The sequence below is a fragment of the Zerene cesonia genome, chromosome 5, assembly GCF_012273895.1.
Source record: "Zerene cesonia ecotype Mississippi chromosome 5, Zerene_cesonia_1.1, whole genome shotgun sequence".
Lineage (NCBI taxonomy): Eukaryota > Metazoa > Arthropoda > Insecta > Lepidoptera > Pieridae > Zerene > Zerene cesonia.
Genome location: NC_052106.1, coordinates 3,357,720 through 3,377,104, shown reverse-complemented (window position 1 = coordinate 3,377,104; position 19,385 = coordinate 3,357,720). Strand labels below are relative to the sequence as shown.

At 32.0% G+C, this 19,385-nt stretch overlaps 4 protein-coding genes across 6 annotated transcripts in view; all 4 read left to right on the top strand.

Moving 5' to 3' along the window:
• The window catches only part of LOC119840169 (protein spaetzle 3-like), a 17,238-nt gene extending 13,957 nt beyond the window's left edge, over positions 1-3,281 (top strand). Inside the window, exons 2-5 of the mRNA XM_038366682.1 lie at positions 107-231; positions 895-1,113; positions 1,497-1,622; positions 2,051-3,281. Coding sequence (XP_038222610.1) covers positions 107-231; positions 895-1,113; positions 1,497-1,622; positions 2,051-2,207 — 627 coding nt within the window. The 3' untranslated portion in view covers positions 2,208-3,281. The remainder of the gene's footprint in view (positions 1-106; positions 232-894; positions 1,114-1,496; positions 1,623-2,050) is intronic.
• A 618-nt stretch (positions 3,282-3,899) lies between these two features.
• LOC119839936 (NFU1 iron-sulfur cluster scaffold homolog, mitochondrial-like) lies at positions 3,900-5,735 on the top strand. 2 transcript variants are annotated; one of them, XM_038366393.1, is made up of 5 exons: positions 3,900-4,109; positions 4,178-4,404; positions 4,593-4,778; positions 4,989-5,176; positions 5,552-5,735. In XM_038366393.1, the coding sequence occupies exons 1-5, from the start codon at positions 4,036-4,038 to the stop codon at positions 5,687-5,689; spliced, it is 813 nt and encodes a 270-aa protein (XP_038222321.1). In that variant the 5' UTR covers positions 3,900-4,035; the 3' UTR covers positions 5,690-5,735. The 2 variants fall into 2 exon arrangements, with proteins under 2 accessions (XP_038222321.1, XP_038222320.1); XM_038366392.1 differs by having other exon boundaries at positions 4,166-4,404.
• A 711-nt stretch (positions 5,736-6,446) lies between these two features.
• Positions 6,447-9,695, top strand: LOC119839996. Of its 2 annotated transcripts, none has more exons than XM_038366477.1 (6): positions 6,447-6,557; positions 6,802-7,005; positions 7,273-7,356; positions 7,457-7,528; positions 8,538-9,004; positions 9,299-9,695. In XM_038366477.1, exons 1-5 carry the CDS (start codon positions 6,509-6,511, stop codon positions 8,900-8,902), a joined length of 774 nt encoding a protein of 257 aa, XP_038222405.1. In that variant the 5' UTR covers positions 6,447-6,508; the 3' UTR covers positions 8,903-9,004; positions 9,299-9,695. The 2 variants fall into 2 exon arrangements, with proteins under 2 accessions (XP_038222405.1, XP_038222404.1); XM_038366476.1 differs by having other exon boundaries at positions 7,454-7,528.
• Positions 9,696-10,971: 1,276 nt separating this feature from the next.
• LOC119840167 (piwi-like protein Ago3) lies at positions 10,972-19,182 on the top strand. The gene is made up of 15 exons (XM_038366681.1): positions 10,972-11,099; positions 11,271-11,461; positions 12,066-12,156; positions 12,541-12,634; positions 12,962-13,100; positions 13,389-13,560; positions 14,084-14,211; positions 14,890-15,053; positions 15,395-15,592; positions 15,869-16,018; positions 16,240-16,417; positions 16,714-16,971; positions 17,575-17,802; positions 18,325-18,508; positions 19,013-19,182. The coding sequence occupies exons 2-15, from the start codon at positions 11,273-11,275 to the stop codon at positions 19,180-19,182; spliced, it is 2,343 nt and encodes a 780-aa protein (XP_038222609.1). The 5' UTR covers positions 10,972-11,099; positions 11,271-11,272.
• The last annotated feature ends 203 nt before the right edge of the window (positions 19,183-19,385 follow it).

The following is a 19,385-nucleotide window of genomic DNA, read 5'->3' as shown; positions in this document are numbered from 1 at the left end:
TATATAAAATATTTAATATAATAAAAAACTAATATATAATATGAGATCTGTTTATAAAGGGCTCGTTTTGATTTTAGAATACTAAATTTTTTTAACACCTTTTCAGATTTTATGGACAGCTCTGTCACTGGCGCTCGGGTATGAAATCCAAGGTCAAATCATCAGAGGAGTGCCATGCGTGAAGCGAAACTTTCAACTTTATTGTCCAACGGCTGGCAACACTTATCCCTTGTAAGTGTTTTAATCGTGTCAAAAAAACTTATATGAATTTTGTAGTAATAGTTATGCGTTTGAACGCATTACACACGTTTCTTGGAAACTGATTTTTCTATATATTAATTTCAATTAACCGTGACTCTCTTCTCTTAACGTTAATTTTTGGAACTTTTTGTGTTTGATTTTACGTACGATTTTACGTATTATACATTTAGATATTAGGCTTTTAAACGCGATTTATTCATTCAAATAAGTTAATTTTTATTTAAGAACTACTGTGCTAAATTAAATTTATCGTAATAATAGTATAAATTACATTGATTGAATCTTAAACAATGGCAATGGCTAATTTTTATTTTAAAACTAATATTGGATGAAATTTAATATATGATATAAGTGTATATAACTATAATAAACAAGAATCATAAATGTTGATAGACAGTAGTAATAAATAAATGTAAATAATGCAGTAAAATTATTACGTATATTTTATTACATTATCCATTATTAACCTCCTTATACATAATTTATGGTTAATCAAACAGAACTATAAAAATTTATGATTTTGTTTGATAGAGCTATTAATAACTTTCTCAAGTAGAGTGTTTATTTCTAAAGTTTCCAAATTAAAATGATATTAGTATGCTTATGCAATAAACAAGACGAAAACTTTTCCAGAGACAAAATCGAAACGTTCATCGATGAGAACAAAGCTTTAATAAAACGCATGTACGGCTCATTCACTATGCCCGGCGGGAGCAGAGTACGGAGGGCGCCAGGTGTGCCAGACTTGCATGCGGGTATACCGGACTCGCATTCAGGGGACTCGTACTTCAGGCATGTGAGGCAGGCAAAACCTCCGCTGCCGGATGCGCAGTCGGTGAATAGTACCGGCAGGTGTGTATTTTAAGGATAAAAAGGGAAGATAAGATATTTCCGAAATTAACCAGTGTGAAAGTCACAGTATAATCCAAAACAGATCCTCAATTTTGCACTGAAACTATGTTTCTTTTTTCTCAATTAGCAGGCCGCCCCGGCTTGGCCCGCGGTTGATATATAGCCTATAGCGCTCAGGGATCTCGTGCGTCAAACAGTGAATGAATTATTAATTCAGTCGAGTGGTTCTTTAGAGAAGCGCGCACAAACAAACAATCAAACTTTACTAGTTTTATATTATTAATTAGTATAGAAGTATAAATTGGTTTTTCAAAAATGTTATAATATAATTATAATTTTGATAATGCTCGAATTGTATTTTATTGTTTATTATAACTTTTCAGAATAGACGCCTGCGAAAGTAAAACAGAAATTATGACACCATATTGGGCGCTAAATTCTGGCCGGAAGTTACGTGCAATAGTCAACACTATGCATTTTGAGCAAGCGATACATCAAGAAGTGTGCAGGTAACAAGCTTTTTTAAATTATTTTTATATTATTCAATAAATAAAGTCTTATAAAATAACTTTATAACTTTACTTAAATTCTGTTCATTTGCAATAAACTAATAAAGTTAAAATTATATGACTTCATTAAATTCCTGAATTAAGAAACTTTATAGTAGGTAACTTGATACATTTACTTTCTACATACTTTGACATATACATACATTAACAACAATATACATACCTATAATAAATAATTTAATAAACTTCAAATTTAGTGAATAAATGAAAATGGTGAAATGAAAGATATGGCCTTATTTATAGCAAGAAAAACATATATTGCAAATATCATTTGTAATATAACAAAATGTAGCTTAAATTTAATATCGTTGGAAATATTTATTTTCCGAAAAGTCAATAATAAGGATGTGATATTTATTAAATTTCAGCAAACAATCAACTTCAAGATGTTCCGGAGACTGCGGCTGTGAACAGAAGTACAAATGGCATCGCCTCCTCGCTTACGATCCCAGTGACGACTGCGCGGGAATATTCATGGATTGGTTCTTATTCCCTTCATGTTGTGTGTGCCGCTGTAAACCTTAAACTATATGACAATAGACAAGTTATGGACTGTCCTGTAACGGTGTGATACTCGTAATAATGTAACGATGGAAAACGTAAATAAACTGTACACGTGTTCAGAAAAATTCCTGCGTGCCAGCTCATTTTTATTGACAATTTGTCCAAATTTAATTTTTGCAAATTTAATTTATATAAATGATGTTGTTCTGATATTCAAGAATAATAAAAAGTTGATGTCAATTACATGAGATTCGAATGAAGTATAATCTTTTAAACGATTTTTTTTTTCACTCTATTAGTTGAACGAGTGTAACTTGTGATTTTGTAACAACTCGCATTTAGAAGTTCCACATTTGCATATCGTATAACGTATTCATTGCAACATATTTCTCAGGGTAAGTTACGTAAGTTGAATGCTTTATTACTGATAATTTCCGGTGTTTAAAGTTTAGTTTTAACTACTTCTAAAACAAGCAGCCATTAAACTTGGTCAAGGCAATAATTGAACAAATTTTATAAAAGTACATTGACATATTTACGTGTTTAAATACAAATTATTACACAGTACTTGTTCTAAAAATTTTGATTTACAGTGTATTCTGTGGATGACGCTGATTTTTTACTCTGTGACAAAATCAGCATCTCATAAAAATTATTTAATTTTAGTCAAATGGTTTTATAAGTTCCAATTGTATCTCATATTATGTTTATTATACCTTTATAATTGTTGTATATGAGTATTATTTTTCTTATGAACATTATATTTTTATCCTTGTGATTTTTGTGAATCTCATATGATCTTATGAATTGTATACCTTGATACTATTAGTGTTCATTAGTTTATAAATTCTTGTAATGATAAATGGCTACTTAAATTTAATTGTGTTGTCTTATTTTAAATTAGTTTCGTAGCTATATTCTTTAATTATTGTAAATCTCTTAAGCTTATATTTTAAATTTATTTAAGTATTTTAAGTGCTTTATTTCTGTATTATAATAGGTCTACAAAGATTCAAAAAACCTCTATATCTGTCTTCACACAATAGATACACTTCAACTGTTCATATATATTTTTTAAATAAATAATGCATACATGTTTTTGTTTTAGTCTTTTATCCATTATCAACTAGTACCAACACTACAAATAATTAACTCTAGTAGAGCAAAGAGCAGAACTCTTAGAAAATTAATCTGGAGTACGCAATCACTATTTAGCAAACATAAGCAAAAGCTGACAAAATAATATATACATCTAATTTAAAAAATAGTAATAATAAAACACTCTTTATGACAGAATGAAACTGTTTGTATTGGCACCGATCCTTTATAAATATTGCCTCCTTGAAAAAGTTTTTATTTCAATCTATATGCTTGTATGTAACTGACTCTGTAAGACTCGATTTTGATTGAAAAAATTACATACATACATATAGGTAAAATTAATAAAATACAGGTAAAGCTATTAAAAGTGTATTTAAAAACGCAATTGAACCGCCGGTACCAGCGCTGTGATCATCAGTTTCAAGATTTTGAAAATCGAACCATCTTCTGTGGATTGTGATGAATTTTTAATTTTTCGTCTCTCCGAAATGTACTGTATAACAATTTGATTTACGAAACGTGATATATTATTTCAGGTTTGATTACTATCTGTAATTTTTTTTTTAATTACCTTCGAAAGGAACGCGACCTACAACTGTCACAGCTGTCACTGCTTTTCAACTCCTGTCAATGTCGCGGCGAAATTTCATTTCAATTATCAATATTACGTTTTGGGAAATAACACTGAAAAGAAAAGAGTTAATTACATCTACACAAATCATCTGCTCAGGTGGATAAGTATTCAAAAATGTTTCGACATTCATTACGATTCGTTCGTTCAGGTCATCAATGCAGCCGAATATGTCTCGCCTCTGTATCCAGGTAAAATTAACAATCTTTACATAAATAATGTTATCATGTATCTAAATCATCAATAGCTGGTCTTATAGGTGTCGTGATGTAAGAGCATTTAGTGGCTTTGGACTTAAGAATACTGAAATGCGGTTGAATGCTCGAAAACCGCTATTGAATACTTGCAATTGTCGATCGATGTTTATCCAGACTCAAGAAACACCCAACCCTAATAGTTTAAAGTTTCTGCCCGGTACTCAAGTTTTGGAACCTGGAACGACACTAGATTTTCCAAATATTGGTGCAGCTTCTTGTAGCCCTTTAGGTAAGTTTATTTATTTGACAAACATAAATTTTAAAAAAAGAGTTTCAATAACATGCAATTTATTTAATTAAGCATTGAAGTGAATATATGAAATTACTTTCTCACTTTGTACATATTGTTCAAATGCAATTTTATAATTATTTTTATTAATCTTGCCATTCAAACTCTTATATTTCTCTCATTCTTAGCAAAAATGATCTTCCGCATAGAAGGTGTAAAAGCTGTATTTTTTGGGTCTGATTTTATAACTGTCACTAAACAAGACGATGATATTGAATGGAAACTTTTAAAGCCAGATATATTTGCAACCATTATGGATTTCTTTGCAAGTGGCTTGCCCATAGTGACAGATGCAAAGCCCTCAGGGGACACACGTAAGATAATTCCTCTTATTTATGTTTTACCTAATCACCATAAATCATATTTTACTAAATTCTGTTTAATTACATCATGCATGTAATAGGTTAACTTTTGTTTTAAACCTGCCTCATTATTTACTAGTAATATAGTATTGATTTAAAATGCATTGCATTTTAAACTGTAATCTTATATTATCTCCTTATATATATTTTCCTTGTTTTCAGAAATCAATGAAGATGATGATGAAGTAGTCCAAATGATCAAGGAATTATTAGATACAAGAATAAGACCAACAGTACAAGAAGATGGAGGTGATGTTTTATTTGTTGATTTCAAAGATGGCGTACTAAGACTTAAAATGCAGGGGTCATGTTCCTCATGCCCCAGTTCAATAGTCACCTTAAAAAATGGAGTAAGTACAATTACATATGGAAAGTCAGAGATAATAATATAAAACACTATTGTTGTTTATCATATCTACTAAACTTAATAAATTATATCTAAAATGACAGATAACTTTCTATCTAGAGGATCTTTCAAAACTAGTATCTTGCCACACTATAAAAAACACATTTATTTAGAACAATTTTTATTGTTTAGTAAATTTGAGTGTAACCATTTATTCTCAAATTTGAATTGACTTTCTCAAATAACATATTATTTTGTAGGTATAGTAAAATGTACTTTTTGCCGTGTATTATTATTAATACAATAATTGCATCAATTTATTATGCACCAAAATTCTTGTAAATTATTTTATTTATAAATTAAATGACACAAATTGCAGGTTCAAAATATGATGCAATTTTATATTCCTGAAGTATTAGCAGTTGAACAAATCGATGATGAAGGTGAAAAGTTAAGTGAGAAGATCTTTAAGGAATTTGAACAAATCAAGAAGAAGGAGAAGAATGAATCTGAATAAAACCTCTAGATATTAGAAGTAGTAAAGCAATAATACTCACACAAATATGTTGTAAATAGTGTATAATATGAATAAATATTGTTTCTTTTATGTACTCGTTTCCTATTTTAAAATAATCCTGAAAAGAACAGAAAGCGCTCCAATGCGTGGCATATTTAATTAAGTTTTTTTACCAAAAAAAAAAAAAAAAAAATCTACTGTAATATAACTCGATGTACGAAATATACTATTTAAACTGCGACCTATAAATTTGTATAATATACATACAAAATTGGGAATATAATATAAATTACAAGGGGACATAATTCAAAAGTGGCTAATAATAGTTCATACAACTGCATTCCGTGGCTCAGACCAAAGAGCAGAAAATACCACAGATAATATAATACTATGATAAAACGTAGACTTTCGTTTTTACTATTACCCTCTTCACTCTTGAATAATTAACGTTTTTGTATTCGACGAGGAACTAAACATTCGCATACAAGTGTCCACGTGAACCATCGTTCATACATTCGTCTCCCCCCGTAGTACCACAGATAACATGAAACTATACAAGGTAGTATTAGGCAGGCCGCATACCAGTGCCACATGATACACGCATCGTACATTATTGCAACAAGTGTCTCTTTGGCAAAGACTAAAGAGTGGTACGAGATAATAACACAGCTCTTTGGTCTTAGTATATGTAAAAAAAACCGGTCTCAATTCTTAAGTCTTAACTCGCGATTGCAAATTAAATTTGATTGGGCGCCGACCAACTTTCAACTCTTCGAAGTAAATCGCTTTGTGATTTGTGTAATTTTTTTTATAGAAAACATGCCAAGAGTGCAGGAATGGAAATGTTATTTTGGATGCTTTGTTGACGGTAAGTAGGTGATTAACTCGTATTTTGTTTAATATCTTTTCTTTTATGTGAGTAAGTTATAATGCCATTTGATTAGTCGTAACATTTCCAGCGTTTCCAATTTCATGATTCTTTACATTTCAAAGGTTTAAAATCTTATCATCTTTTCATATTTTTATCAACCAATTTTATTATACCATGATCGACGTATCAAAATATAAGGTTCGACAAAACACTGGTGTTTTACTCTCATTGCTTATTACAGGTCCATTACACCGTTTTCCTCAGTGGGAAGACTTTAAAGAAGAAAGATTTAATAAGTGGAAATCCGTTCTAGATCCGGTAACCCAAGCTAAAGGAAATGAATACATATATAATAACATAAGATTATGCTATCGTCATTTTAGCTCAATTTATCATTTGCCAAGTAACCGATTGACTAGGAATGCTACTCCAACATTAAATATTTGTAAGTAGTCTATAAATTATATATTCTTGAGCTCTGGAGAAAAAGACGGATTATCAACAAACTGATATGTTTAAGATAGAATTGTAAATGTTACATTTTCTCAGTGACTTCAATCATGTTGTTAATATATGCTAGAATTTTTTCTATAAATTTATAGCCATTTGATAAATAAAGAATAACTCCTTTCTAATGTGTAAAGTATTATTATAAATAATACACATTTTAAAGTGTAATGTTTTAAATAGTCCTACTTTTCTGAATTCACAGCTGGATCACAAGTAGTTCTTGGAGAACCATCCACATCAGGATCACAAGTTACAGAAGAGAAGCTGCAGGACACAAGTTCATTTGGTATATATCTTAGGGAATTACATTAATAATGAATTAATATTTCAAATTTTATGTGTGCATTTTGCAATTGTTTTTAATTCATGCTTTGCAATTGCAGCAGTATCACAAGAAAACAATGCTCAACCATCTACATCAAGTATAAATCATAAGACACACAATGCTGAAGCATCTGGTAATTATAACATTGTATATTTTTACAATTGATTATTGGCTAAAGCCACATAGCAAATGGTAGATTCTGATTAATTTGGATTATTCTAGACATACACTGATTTTGGTAACTTAATGTATTACCTGCAAGATTTGTTTAAAAATGCTTTTCAATTTATTCTATGAAAATGCATAATTTTGAATGTATTTGCATTTAAAATTTTTTACATTTCTTTCCATTAATTCAAATCTACATATGTAAAAATTACAAAGTGAATGTAATTAAATTGTGTTATATCACTGTTGATTTTTTCCCAATGGTTATTATCAGTAAAATATCAGAGGACAACAAATTATTATAAATATATGTTCATCAATGTTTTTCAAATGTATTTATCAGCTTAAAAAGGTATTAAAAAAAAAATTCAGTATTTTTCAAATGTTCATATTGGGAGTTCTATCAAACCAAGATGTCTATATACATTTTGTTAACGCGTGAGTGTTATTTGTCACAATCAAGTAATAAATCTTATACCTTTAAACGAGCAATTCTTGCATATATATATATATATATATATATATATATATATATAATTGGAATCACGGAATCGGCTCCAACGATTTTCATGAAATTTAGTATACCTATAGGGGGTTTCGGGGGCGATAAATCGATCTAGCTAGGAATTTTTTTTAGAAAATGTCATATTCGTGTTTTATTCGTGTTTTTTTTTCCTGACATCTATTGGTGAATAATAATACTATTTTGCTTCGTAGATAGCTTGACAACTGAAATAAAACATAGGCACTTTTTATACCGATGTTCCTACGGGATACGGACTTACGCGGTTTCAACCGCGGGTCACAGCTAGTATACTTTTAACATATGTATAACAAAAGTCCACATGAATAAAATTTTGGCCTGCCGGCCATGGGAAAGCTTGTTATAGATATTTTTAGAACATGCTTGAAAGTAACATTTTCAGCTACATTTATTTCTGATTAATTATGACTAACAATAACTTATTTTCCAGCTTCCAATGTGTGCTGCAAAAGGTTATCAAATATTGTTGTAAATCTGAGAAAAAAATTGAAGACAATGAGATCGAAATATTTAGCCCAAAAGAGAGAACTACTAGCTCTCAAAAAAATTAACCTCAGTAAATTCTCAGACAATGAAGAAATGCCAAAAACTGTACAAACCTTTTTAACACTACAATTAAAATATAAAAATAAACCCAAGGGGCGACGATTTTCAAATGAGGAGAAAATTATGGCTTTAGATTTGATGAAACAGAACCCAAAGGCATACAAATATTTACAAGAAACGTTAATTGCTCCATCAAAAAGAACTTTGCAGAGACTTGAAGGACTACACAGCAAAACCAGGCCTAGCTAATAGTAAATAAGTTAAATCAGTAAAATGTAAACTGAAGACAAATTAATGTCATTAGCTTGATCTTCTGCCAGCAAGTATCATCAGCATTGATATTGTTAGCAAGTAAGTATTTATCTTTTACTTTTGTGATCTTATTTTTATGTATCAATACTCAACAATATAGATTTCAGGGTAGTTATTTCAGTCACCTATAAAATAATCATCATATTAAAAGAAAAGTATAAACAATTTTACCAAAATTTACCAGCTGTATGAAAAAAAATTGTTGTTGATACTAGCAGGCTATTCATAAGTCGAGTTATTTTTAATACATATGCTGTGACATTAAGAGACTAACCTTAACCTTAAGTTAACATTATTATTGTAAAGATTATAAAGATATATTTCTGTTTTCAGGAGTGCATGTACTGCCACAAGAATTTGCAGCCACTGCTGACTTTCTTTTATACTTTGACAGACTGTGATTTTTTTAATAGTGATTCTAATCAATCAGAATCAAAGATAGAAATAAAGATTCCTTAAACAAAATGCCTTACATTTCAATTTGCCGAATGATTCCTGAATGATTCTAGAATCAATTATATTTAAATTGATTTTAAAATTTGGTGTTTGTCAATTGAAATATGAATAAAATCCATCAATCAGTAATTGGATACATTATATAGAAAACTTGTCAAGAAATATTTACCATTTGATTATAATGCCACCAGTTTGATTAACATCAATCCATCTATTTGTTCAATTGTAATTTTTTTAGTAGTTTTAGAAGTTACGGTATGGGGCATGTAATCCTAATTGTGATCAATTTACGAATAAGTATAAAGTCTCGTGTCATAAGTTTTTTTAAAAAGGTACATTCATCTGGCTCATTGTGGAGATTTTTAATAAAACAGTACAATCAATAAAATGTCTTGTAAATACAACAATCCCTGTCTCTTGATTATTTGTCTCTAGATTAGAATATTGTATATTCATTAAAGAAGATACTACAACTAAAAATAACTGACATTATTATAGTATGTGACCTGTGTTCCCACGTCGACGACGATGACGACGATGACAGGATCGGGGACATAGGTCCCACACGCACAGAATTTTAATGTATTGTGGAATACTATCTCGTACAGATATACTTTGTGGTTTTTGGTATGCGTTATTTAATGTATATTATTATATATTTTCTTTAAAAAAAAAAAAAGACAGCACTTGACAGTCTGCGACCGATGTACGACTATTGCGAGATATGGACATTTAATATCTAGAAAGCAAAAATGTTGTCAGGCGGTGATTCGCGCTCTAAATGTATCCACTGTCTACCCGAAATATGCTGCAATGGAGCGAAAAGGGGGCGACATTATGAGCAGCTAAGGGAGGAAGTGCGGCTGGATTGTAAACGACGGACACCCATTGAGTGCGCCTCGCCACTTAGGCTTCACATCCTCCATTCGAGCTAAAAGCTTATGCGAGTTACGATTAGAAAATAAATGTTACAAATATCTACTTCATATGATAAGCCATTTTCACCATAACTAGACGCTCATCCCGGGTCCGCCTGGATATCAAGATTCCTGTTTTATCCCAAGTGAGCACTTAATCGGCATAAAAAGTATACTATCACTCAAGTTAGCTCATATCTGTACACCAAATCTCATCAAATTCTGTTCAGTAGTTTCATCGTGATTTATGGACAAAAATCCAAACAAACAAACTTAACATAAGTGTAAAAGTGTAATTAATGCGATGTGATATGTAGAAAATGGGGATCTTAAACTAAATCATAATAATCATAGCGAAAAAAAAACCTTTGATTGGCTTTACCGATACCTATATACCTACTATAGTTTTCTGTTTAGTGGTCTAGTGTCTAGTGGTCTGAGTTTCTTGCTATGCTTTTGGCGGTCACTCACACATATGTTAAGCTCAACATACGCCTCGTGGATTGTATAATCTATGATTACTATTTTTTCACACTGCTTTGGGCTGTCATGTTTTAAGACAAAGTAATGATAGAGTAAATACGTAATCTGTGCTTTTGACGTTTTGATAAATTCTCGTTGTTTGTGCAATGTGCAGTAATATAGCAGTCAACGCGCAAGAATCTCGATTTTCGCGGGGTAGAACAGAAAAAGTGTTTAAATATAACTTTGTTTCTTCAGTGTTTTTCGCGTCGAGATATTTTTTTAAGTGTAACGAATAAGTGAGTGTGCCTTAACACAAACACAATAATCACTTTATTATTCAAGAAATATTGGAAAATTCGAAATTATTCATATTTGTAATGTTGTTTAGTGGATGAAATTTGTACATTGTCAACATGCTTAACACAGTTTTTAATTGTTTTACTAATATTAATCTTAAAACATTGTAGAAATGGCAGATGCTTCGAAGGGTCGTGGTCGAGGCCTCTCTTTAATCCAGGCTTTAAGAGCTCAAAGATCTGAGACACCTGGCCAGGATGTACCACATAAGAGTCCAGGTTCTAGTGAACCTTCTACAGTTGTTTCAAGTATGGCTCCCAGTTATGCACCAAGTGAAGTATCAAGTGAAACACCAAGTGCTGTGAGTATTTATAAATAACTAGCTGCGCCCCGCGGTTTCACCCGCGTAAGTCTATATCCCGTAGGAATATCGGGATAAAAAGTTGCCTATATGTTTATCCAGCTATCCAGCTGTCTACGTACCAAATTTCATTGCAATCGGTTTAGTAATTTTTGCGTGAAAGAGCAACAGACACACACATTCTTACAAACTTTTGAATTTATAATATTAGTACAAAGTACAATTTACATAAATACAATTTTCCACCCCTATTAGCCGGTCTGTATTTACTGTAATTGTTGGTCCTAAATCCCAATGTCCTTAATGTGAATTGAGAATTTATGAATAAAAACTATGAAGAACTTATGAAAAGGGATAGAATCTATTAACCCACCATATTAAAAATTATGGAGGTTTGCTATATTAATTATCTATTTATTTATCTATCTTATTATGAGAAAAAAAGCATGATCAAAAGAAGATATCACTACATAGTATAAGCCGTGGGTAAAAGCTAGATTCATATAATAGGGCTTTAACCTACTCAGTGTCAATAAATATTCCATTGGTATGATTGTCCTACTCTACACTATTCATACTGTGACCTATTGTTTCATCTTTTCAGGTGAGTTCAGTAGCACCATCATCAGTTGGAGGTAGGGGTAAAATTGCGGCGATGTTGAATAAAATGCATCAAAAGCCTGGGGGTTCTAGTGGTATGTTCAACATGTATACTTGCAATATAATAAATAAATAGGTATACAGTTATTAGTATATAAAAGTATGCTCATAAAAAACGTATTAATAAAGGAAGAGTTGATTTGTTTGTTTGAATACACTAATCACAGAAACTATGGGACCAATTATAAAAATCATTCACTATTTGTTATAATATGTATACTTCCTCTTGAGTGTTATAGGCTTGATATATATGAATTTATCGTGGACATAGCCAGCATGTACTGCTGGTTAAGTATTTAATATAACAAAAAATTTATCTGAATAAAAAATTAAAAAGATGCAGTAGGTATTGTAATGGAAAATTTTAAGATACAAATTTGTTGTCAATTTAAGTTATTTATTTAATATTTTATTTTTAGCATCTGGACCAATATTATGTCCAGCATCTGATGTAAGGCCTACACCAGGTCCTGGGCCAGGCCTTGGTAGAGGCATTAAACTTTTGCAGCACTTGTAAGTGTATATACTAGTGATTTTACCATGTTTATTTGAAAACGTGATATAATTATGATTGTGGATTATTTGATTTGATTTGACTAGTGATATTTTTATTGTTATATAGCATGATCATATTATAGTGGTCCAATTACTCTGAAAAGTGTTATTTTAAAATTTTATTGGGATTTCTCATAGGTTAAAATCATTCAACGAAAATAATTTTAATATTGAATGCTGTGTTAGAATAGGAAATTTTGTAGCCCTGGTAAAGTGGATGGTATGGGCAAGTACATAATGATTTTATATCAAAATGATATTTTATAAATCTGGTTGCTATTACAGGAAGGCAACTCAAGCTTCATCATCAGTAGTGGGCAGTGGCGACAGCACAGTAGCCTCAGTTAAGTCAATCACTGACCAAATGGCAGCCAGTACAATAGCCTCAAGTGCTCCATCTTCGATTGGGAAAAATAAATATTTCGTAAGTATATGTATTAAATTTTATGCTTAAAAAGGTGAAGGAAAACATCGTGAGGAAACCGGCATGTCCGAGAATCAAAAGTTCGACGACATGTGATATCTGCCAAGCCGCACTTGGCCAGCGTGGTGGATTATGGCCTGAACCCTCATAGGGGGCCTGTGTCCCAGCAGTGGGAACATATATGGGCTGATGATGATGATATGTATTTCTATCTGCCTGCCCTGGTAGTTTAATAAACTGTTAACATTTATAATCCCAATCATATTCATTCATACACTAATATTACAGAGGGAAGTCAAAGATACACCACCAGTTGTGAAAAAGGGTGAGTCAGGTGTGCCGTGTGAAGTGACTGCTAATTTCATATACCTCAAGTTTGAAGAAAACAATGTGTTTGAATATGAAGTGCAATATGAGCCTGATCAGGATCACAAACATCTGCGGTTTAAACTACTTGGAGGTAATTAAAGTATTTTTTTCCACAATAATCTTGTCCTATGTTCTTAAGTATCCACAGAAAGGCTATCATATCAAAATATGATATAAGAAATATAATTATGTGGCACTTATTTGTCTGGCTGTAGGTCTGAAATATTCATTATATTGAAATATCTGTTAAAAACCGTACAATTTCTCTGTATAAATAACAACGAATCGTAAGATATGCTTCGAAGAGTCATTTTCGAGAAATGCACGCTAAAAACTGTATCATTACAATAATCTAATATTAAAACTTAGTAAACGCGTAATAGAAAATCATACCATATTTTTACTCACATAGGGGACATATTTCTCTGTTTCTTATTACAATTTACATGAATGGTTTCAATATCTGGAAGTGTTTTGATACAGAAAAAGGTAGAACTTTATGAAAAAAAATTAAATGACAATAACTGCTTTATTTAATTCAAATAAAATCAAATTTTATTCACAGTATATAATTTAATGGTAAGTAAATACAATAATCAAAGTTTCTATTATAGAACATCGTCATTTATTCAAAGAAAAGACATTTGATGGGACCACTTTGTATGTACCACACAGACTGCCGAGTGATGTGATGCAGTTAGAGTCTACAAATCCATATGATAACAGCAAAGTAAATTTGACCGTAAGTATGTTTCATCAATTTAATATTCAAAAGAGATAAAATAAGTGATAAATAATATTTCTAATTAAGATTGCATGACACAACTTCACATATAAGGCTTTATACATCAATATTTAAAATGGTTGGTTGGTTTCGTGATGACAACTTTAGTTTAGCCTCCCTTACAGGTATATTTTTATTTACTTCGTTTTAATCAAATCCGCAATTGTTTATTGTTTTGGAATGTGGGATTCGAGCACGCTTCGGTACGAATTAGGTCAACTCGCACCGGGGAAGTACCACACACCAACAGAACATTATGGAATAGTGGTCTGTGAATGCTACTGTGGAACGTATTTCCTTACCCATTTCAGTTCAATCTTTTATCCCGTTCCCGTTTTCAATCCTTCCCTATACCTTTCAACGCATGTGCATGTTTCGTACGGTGAGTGGGAGAGCGGGAGGCCCGTTACCTTTTCCTCACCCTTCCCAGTCCATTCCTATTTTCTTCTTTCGTCAAAATATTCCTTATCCCTTTTGCTCTTAAAAGCGGGCAGTGCATTCGCAGTGTCACTACTTCTGCGAATGTTCATGGGCGGTGGTGGTCGCTTACCATCAGGCGGTTACAGCGGTTTCCGCTATGGAATAAAAAATAAAAAAAAGACGAATTAAATGCACTTATTTACTTATTTTTTTTAGATAATGTTTCGCCGTACACGTCGGCTTAGTGAAATGATACACATATACAATCTACTCTTCAAGCACATAATGTACGATTTAGAGTTGGTGCGGTTTGGAAGACAGCATTTCAACCAACACGCCGCTATACAAATTCCACAGTACAAGTTGGAAGTTTGGCCAGGGTTAGTATGATATTTCTACACTAATATTATAATGAGGAAGATTTGGTTTTTTCTATGTTTGTAAGGTTTTCACGCAAAAACCATAGGACCAATTTCAAAAGTTTTTTCACCACTCGAAAGCTGTAATTTCAATGAGTGACATAGGCTATAATTATATGTACCACGGGTGGAGCCGGGACGAACACTTAGTTTAATATAATTGAGTTGCCATAAAACACAAGCAAGATAATATAAATTTTAACATAAGAACTATCTCAGGAGTGTACATGGTTTTAAAAATATTATTCAAAAAATAAAATAAATATTTCGTATTTCCTAAATCACTAACATTATACTGACAGATATGTAACGGCAGTAGATGAATATGAAGGTGGTCTGATGCTGACGTTGGATTCTACGTCCCGTGTGTTGAGGACACAATCTGTGCTCTCTCTAATAAAGGAGACGGCTCAGCAGGAGGGAGCTAATTGGAAACGGGCTCTATCTGAGAAACTCATCAGCTGTTCAGTTATGACTACATATAATAATAAATTGTTCCGGTAAGTGTTTCCAGAAAGAGAGAAATGTGAAATACTTTCCCTGCAAAGATGTGGCTTTTATTTATACTCTTGTTTAAAGCATCAAACTCACATTACAATAACATCTCCATAGACTAAATAGTCTCTGATATTGTCTTTTGGAAAGGACAAGGGAATCAAGTCCAACATACATATTAAATTATAATATTAGTTTAATAACAAGAATAGAGACTATTCTTGTTATTAAACTAATCTTAGATTAATCATTAATATAATTATTTAATTCATGTTCTGTAGCGTGGACAGTATTGATGATACAATGACACCAAAATCAACATTTGAAAAGAAGGAAAAAGGTGAAACAATACAGATTTCATACATCGACTACTATAAGAAGAATTACGGCATTGATATAATGGATTGGGACCAGCCGATGCTTATATCAAAGTAATTAATTCTGTTAATATTATAAATGCGAAAGTTTGTGAGGATGGATGTATGTGTATGCAGCTAGTGTAACATACATAATATGCATACTTTAAATATAAAGTAAAAAAGGAAATCTCTAAATATAAAGAAAATTGGTTAAACTTTTATTAATGTAAACTTAAGAAGCACTTTTAAACTAGACACAATAATTTATATATTACGTTTATTAATTTTTACAGGGAGTCAAAACGCGTGCCAGGTTCAGAAAAACCAATAGACTACATGATATGCCTGGTACCAGAACTGTGTCAGCTCACAGGCTTAACTGATGACCAAAGGAGTAACTTTAAACTGATGAAGGATGTAGCTACTTATACGCGCATCACGCCTAATCAGCGATATGCCGCTTTTAAAAAGGTTTGGCTGTGCGATGATCATAGATATTTATATATTCAAAGAATAAATATTATTATATTGTATTTAATTGTAGCTATAAATAGAATATTATATATAATATAATATGTAATATTTGTGTTGTCCCTTCTCTCCTCTTAGCTTATATCCAAAATAAATCTTTTAATCATTGCTACATCATTTCCATTAATTACATAACCATTTTAGCAACAGGATGTAAAGGTTTTTTATTTTTAAAAAAATTGAGGGAAGTAAATCTTATTTTTAAGTTACTATAAAATTCAATATATATTTTACAGTATATAAGCAATGTGCTCAACAATGAGACGGCCAGGAACCGGCTTAAAGGCTGGGGACTAAGTCTAGCACCGGAGACCATAGACATAGTAGCAAGAACCCTCCCACCGGAGACGCTATACTTTGGCAATAATGTTAAAGTACCGGGAAAGCCGAATGCAGAATGGAACGCAGAAGTTACCAGAAACCCTGTCATGCAAGCCGTTGACATCATGAGTTGGGCTGTTTTGTATACGGATAGAGATAAAAATGTTACTATGGTGAGTAGTTTTAGCCACTTTAAAAAAAAGTAGGAAGTTATCAATTTGATTTTTTTTTGTGTTTGTTACTCGATAACTGGGGCGCCTCCCATGTGGTCCCATTTAAATTTGGTCTAGTACTCACTATTTGAACACGGTTTAGGTTTTGGATAAAAAAAAATGTTGATTAATCATATATTTTTATTATTATGGCGTGAGTTGGGGAGCCGGATGCCATTATCCTTTACCTTAACCTTTCCAGTCCTTTCCTTCACTCCCATCATCAAACCTTTATTTATCCCATACCTTTTAAAATCGGCAATCCATTTGTAGAGGAGTAAGATATGCAAATACCCTCTGCAAACGTTCGTGGGCTGCAGAAGCGTTTCCACCAGTTCCTTACTTATAAAAAAGAAGTTATTTATTTATATAAATTAACAATATTGAGTTTATTTATATAAATTCACAATATGGGGTAAGAATTGTCTCATTACAATTTTTTGGAAATGTATTGTTTCTCATATTTATTCACAACTATTGTCTAGAAAAAAAAAAACACATTTTAAAATAAAACTAATTTATACTAACAGAAATTTTAATACATACATTCTGCCTAAATTCCAGAACTTCGTAGACACAGTGAAACGCAACTGCACCCCAATGGGTATACGAGTAGCGGACCCGAACTTGGTGAGGCTACCCAACGACCGCACTGATGCCTATGTGATGAGCTTGAAGAAGACCATAACGTCCCAGCTGCAGCTGGTTGTGGCGATATGTCCAACGAGTCGAGATGATAGATATGCGGCCATCAAGAAGATATGCTGTGCTGATAACCCGGTAGCTTCTCAGGTAGGATATTTTAGGTTAGGTGAGGTGGTCTCAGGGGGTTGTGGAAGAATGCCAATCAACCCCTTCACAATGGTGTCTCCTTCTCCGGGGGTCATGGGTATGATACCACTATCATACTCACTACCATACATGGGAACATACCCACATACCCCCACCAAAAAAGGTGAACTAAGATGTAAACAGGAAACATGTGTAACTTTTAATATGTGTCGGCAATATGCTAGAACGACATATTTTCGATTTCCCTATATTTTCTGCAATATAAAAACTAGAGAGATTTTTTTATGAATTTTCTTGCCACCTGATGGTAAGCGACCAGCACCATCCATAAACATTTGCAGAGGCCTTATGCCTCTGATTGATCGGTTTGCCAACTTGATAAGAGATAAGGAAAGGATTGATTATAGGAAATAAATGAAAGGACTGGGAAGGGTAAGAAAAACAATCCGAACTTCTGAATACCATTGTATATAATATAAAATTTGGTATTTTACTTGTTATAAATATTATTAACACAACCAGGTGATAAACGCACGCACAATAATGAACAGCCAAAAGATCCGCGCCATCACGCAGAAGATCCTATTGCAAATTAACTGCAAGTTGGGCGGCACTTTGTGGAGTATCAGTATACCCTTCAAGAGCGCGATGGTTATCGGTATTGATTCGTACCACGATCCCGCGAGAAAAAGGCGGAGTGTTTGTTGTGAGTTGCATTTATTTTGATAAATTTCTGGGTAAATTCTGAATAAGAATCGACTAAAACAATTTATTAGTCTGGAGATTAAATAGGCTTGGGTTAAGATGAAAAATAAATTAAATTAATAAAAAGTTATCTATGCTAATATTATAAAGAAGAAAAATTTGTATGTAATGTTTTCACCCAAAATCTACTGGACCGATATAGAAAATTCTTTCACCGTTAAATAGCTGCAACTATTTATGTACCATGGGATTGAAAGCTAGTTTATTTTATTATTCCTATAAGCATTATAAGTATTGTAAAAAATAGTGGACAACAAAAAAAAAAATTATGTGTTGAAAAATTTCCATTGTAAGCTAATGATACTATGATGAATGAATGAATAAAACTAGCGCCCGTATTTTTTCTTTATTTTTGCTGAACTTTGATTTCGTATAAATTTTTGTATCGTGTAAAGTTTCTATGAGTTACAAATTTAATAACTATTTATCTTTTCTTTTATTACAGCATTTGTAGCGTCTTACAACCAGTCTATGACCCACTGGTATTCAAGAGCAGTGTTTCAAGAGAGAGGTCAAGAAATAGTGGATAAACTCAAGGCTTGCTTGGTCGACTCGCTGAAACATTTCTTGAGAGTCAATGGCCGCTTGCCAGAGAGGATTATAATGTATAGGTAATTTCTTTTATCTATGTGTAAAAAAATATTAAATATTATATACGTCAATCATACTAATATTATAAATGCGAAAGTTTGTAAGGATGTGTGTGTGTGTGTTTGTCGCTCTTTCACGCAAAAACTACCGATTAAAATGAAATTTGGTACGTTGACAGCTGGACAACTGGAATAACATATAGGCAACTTTTTATACCGATATTACTA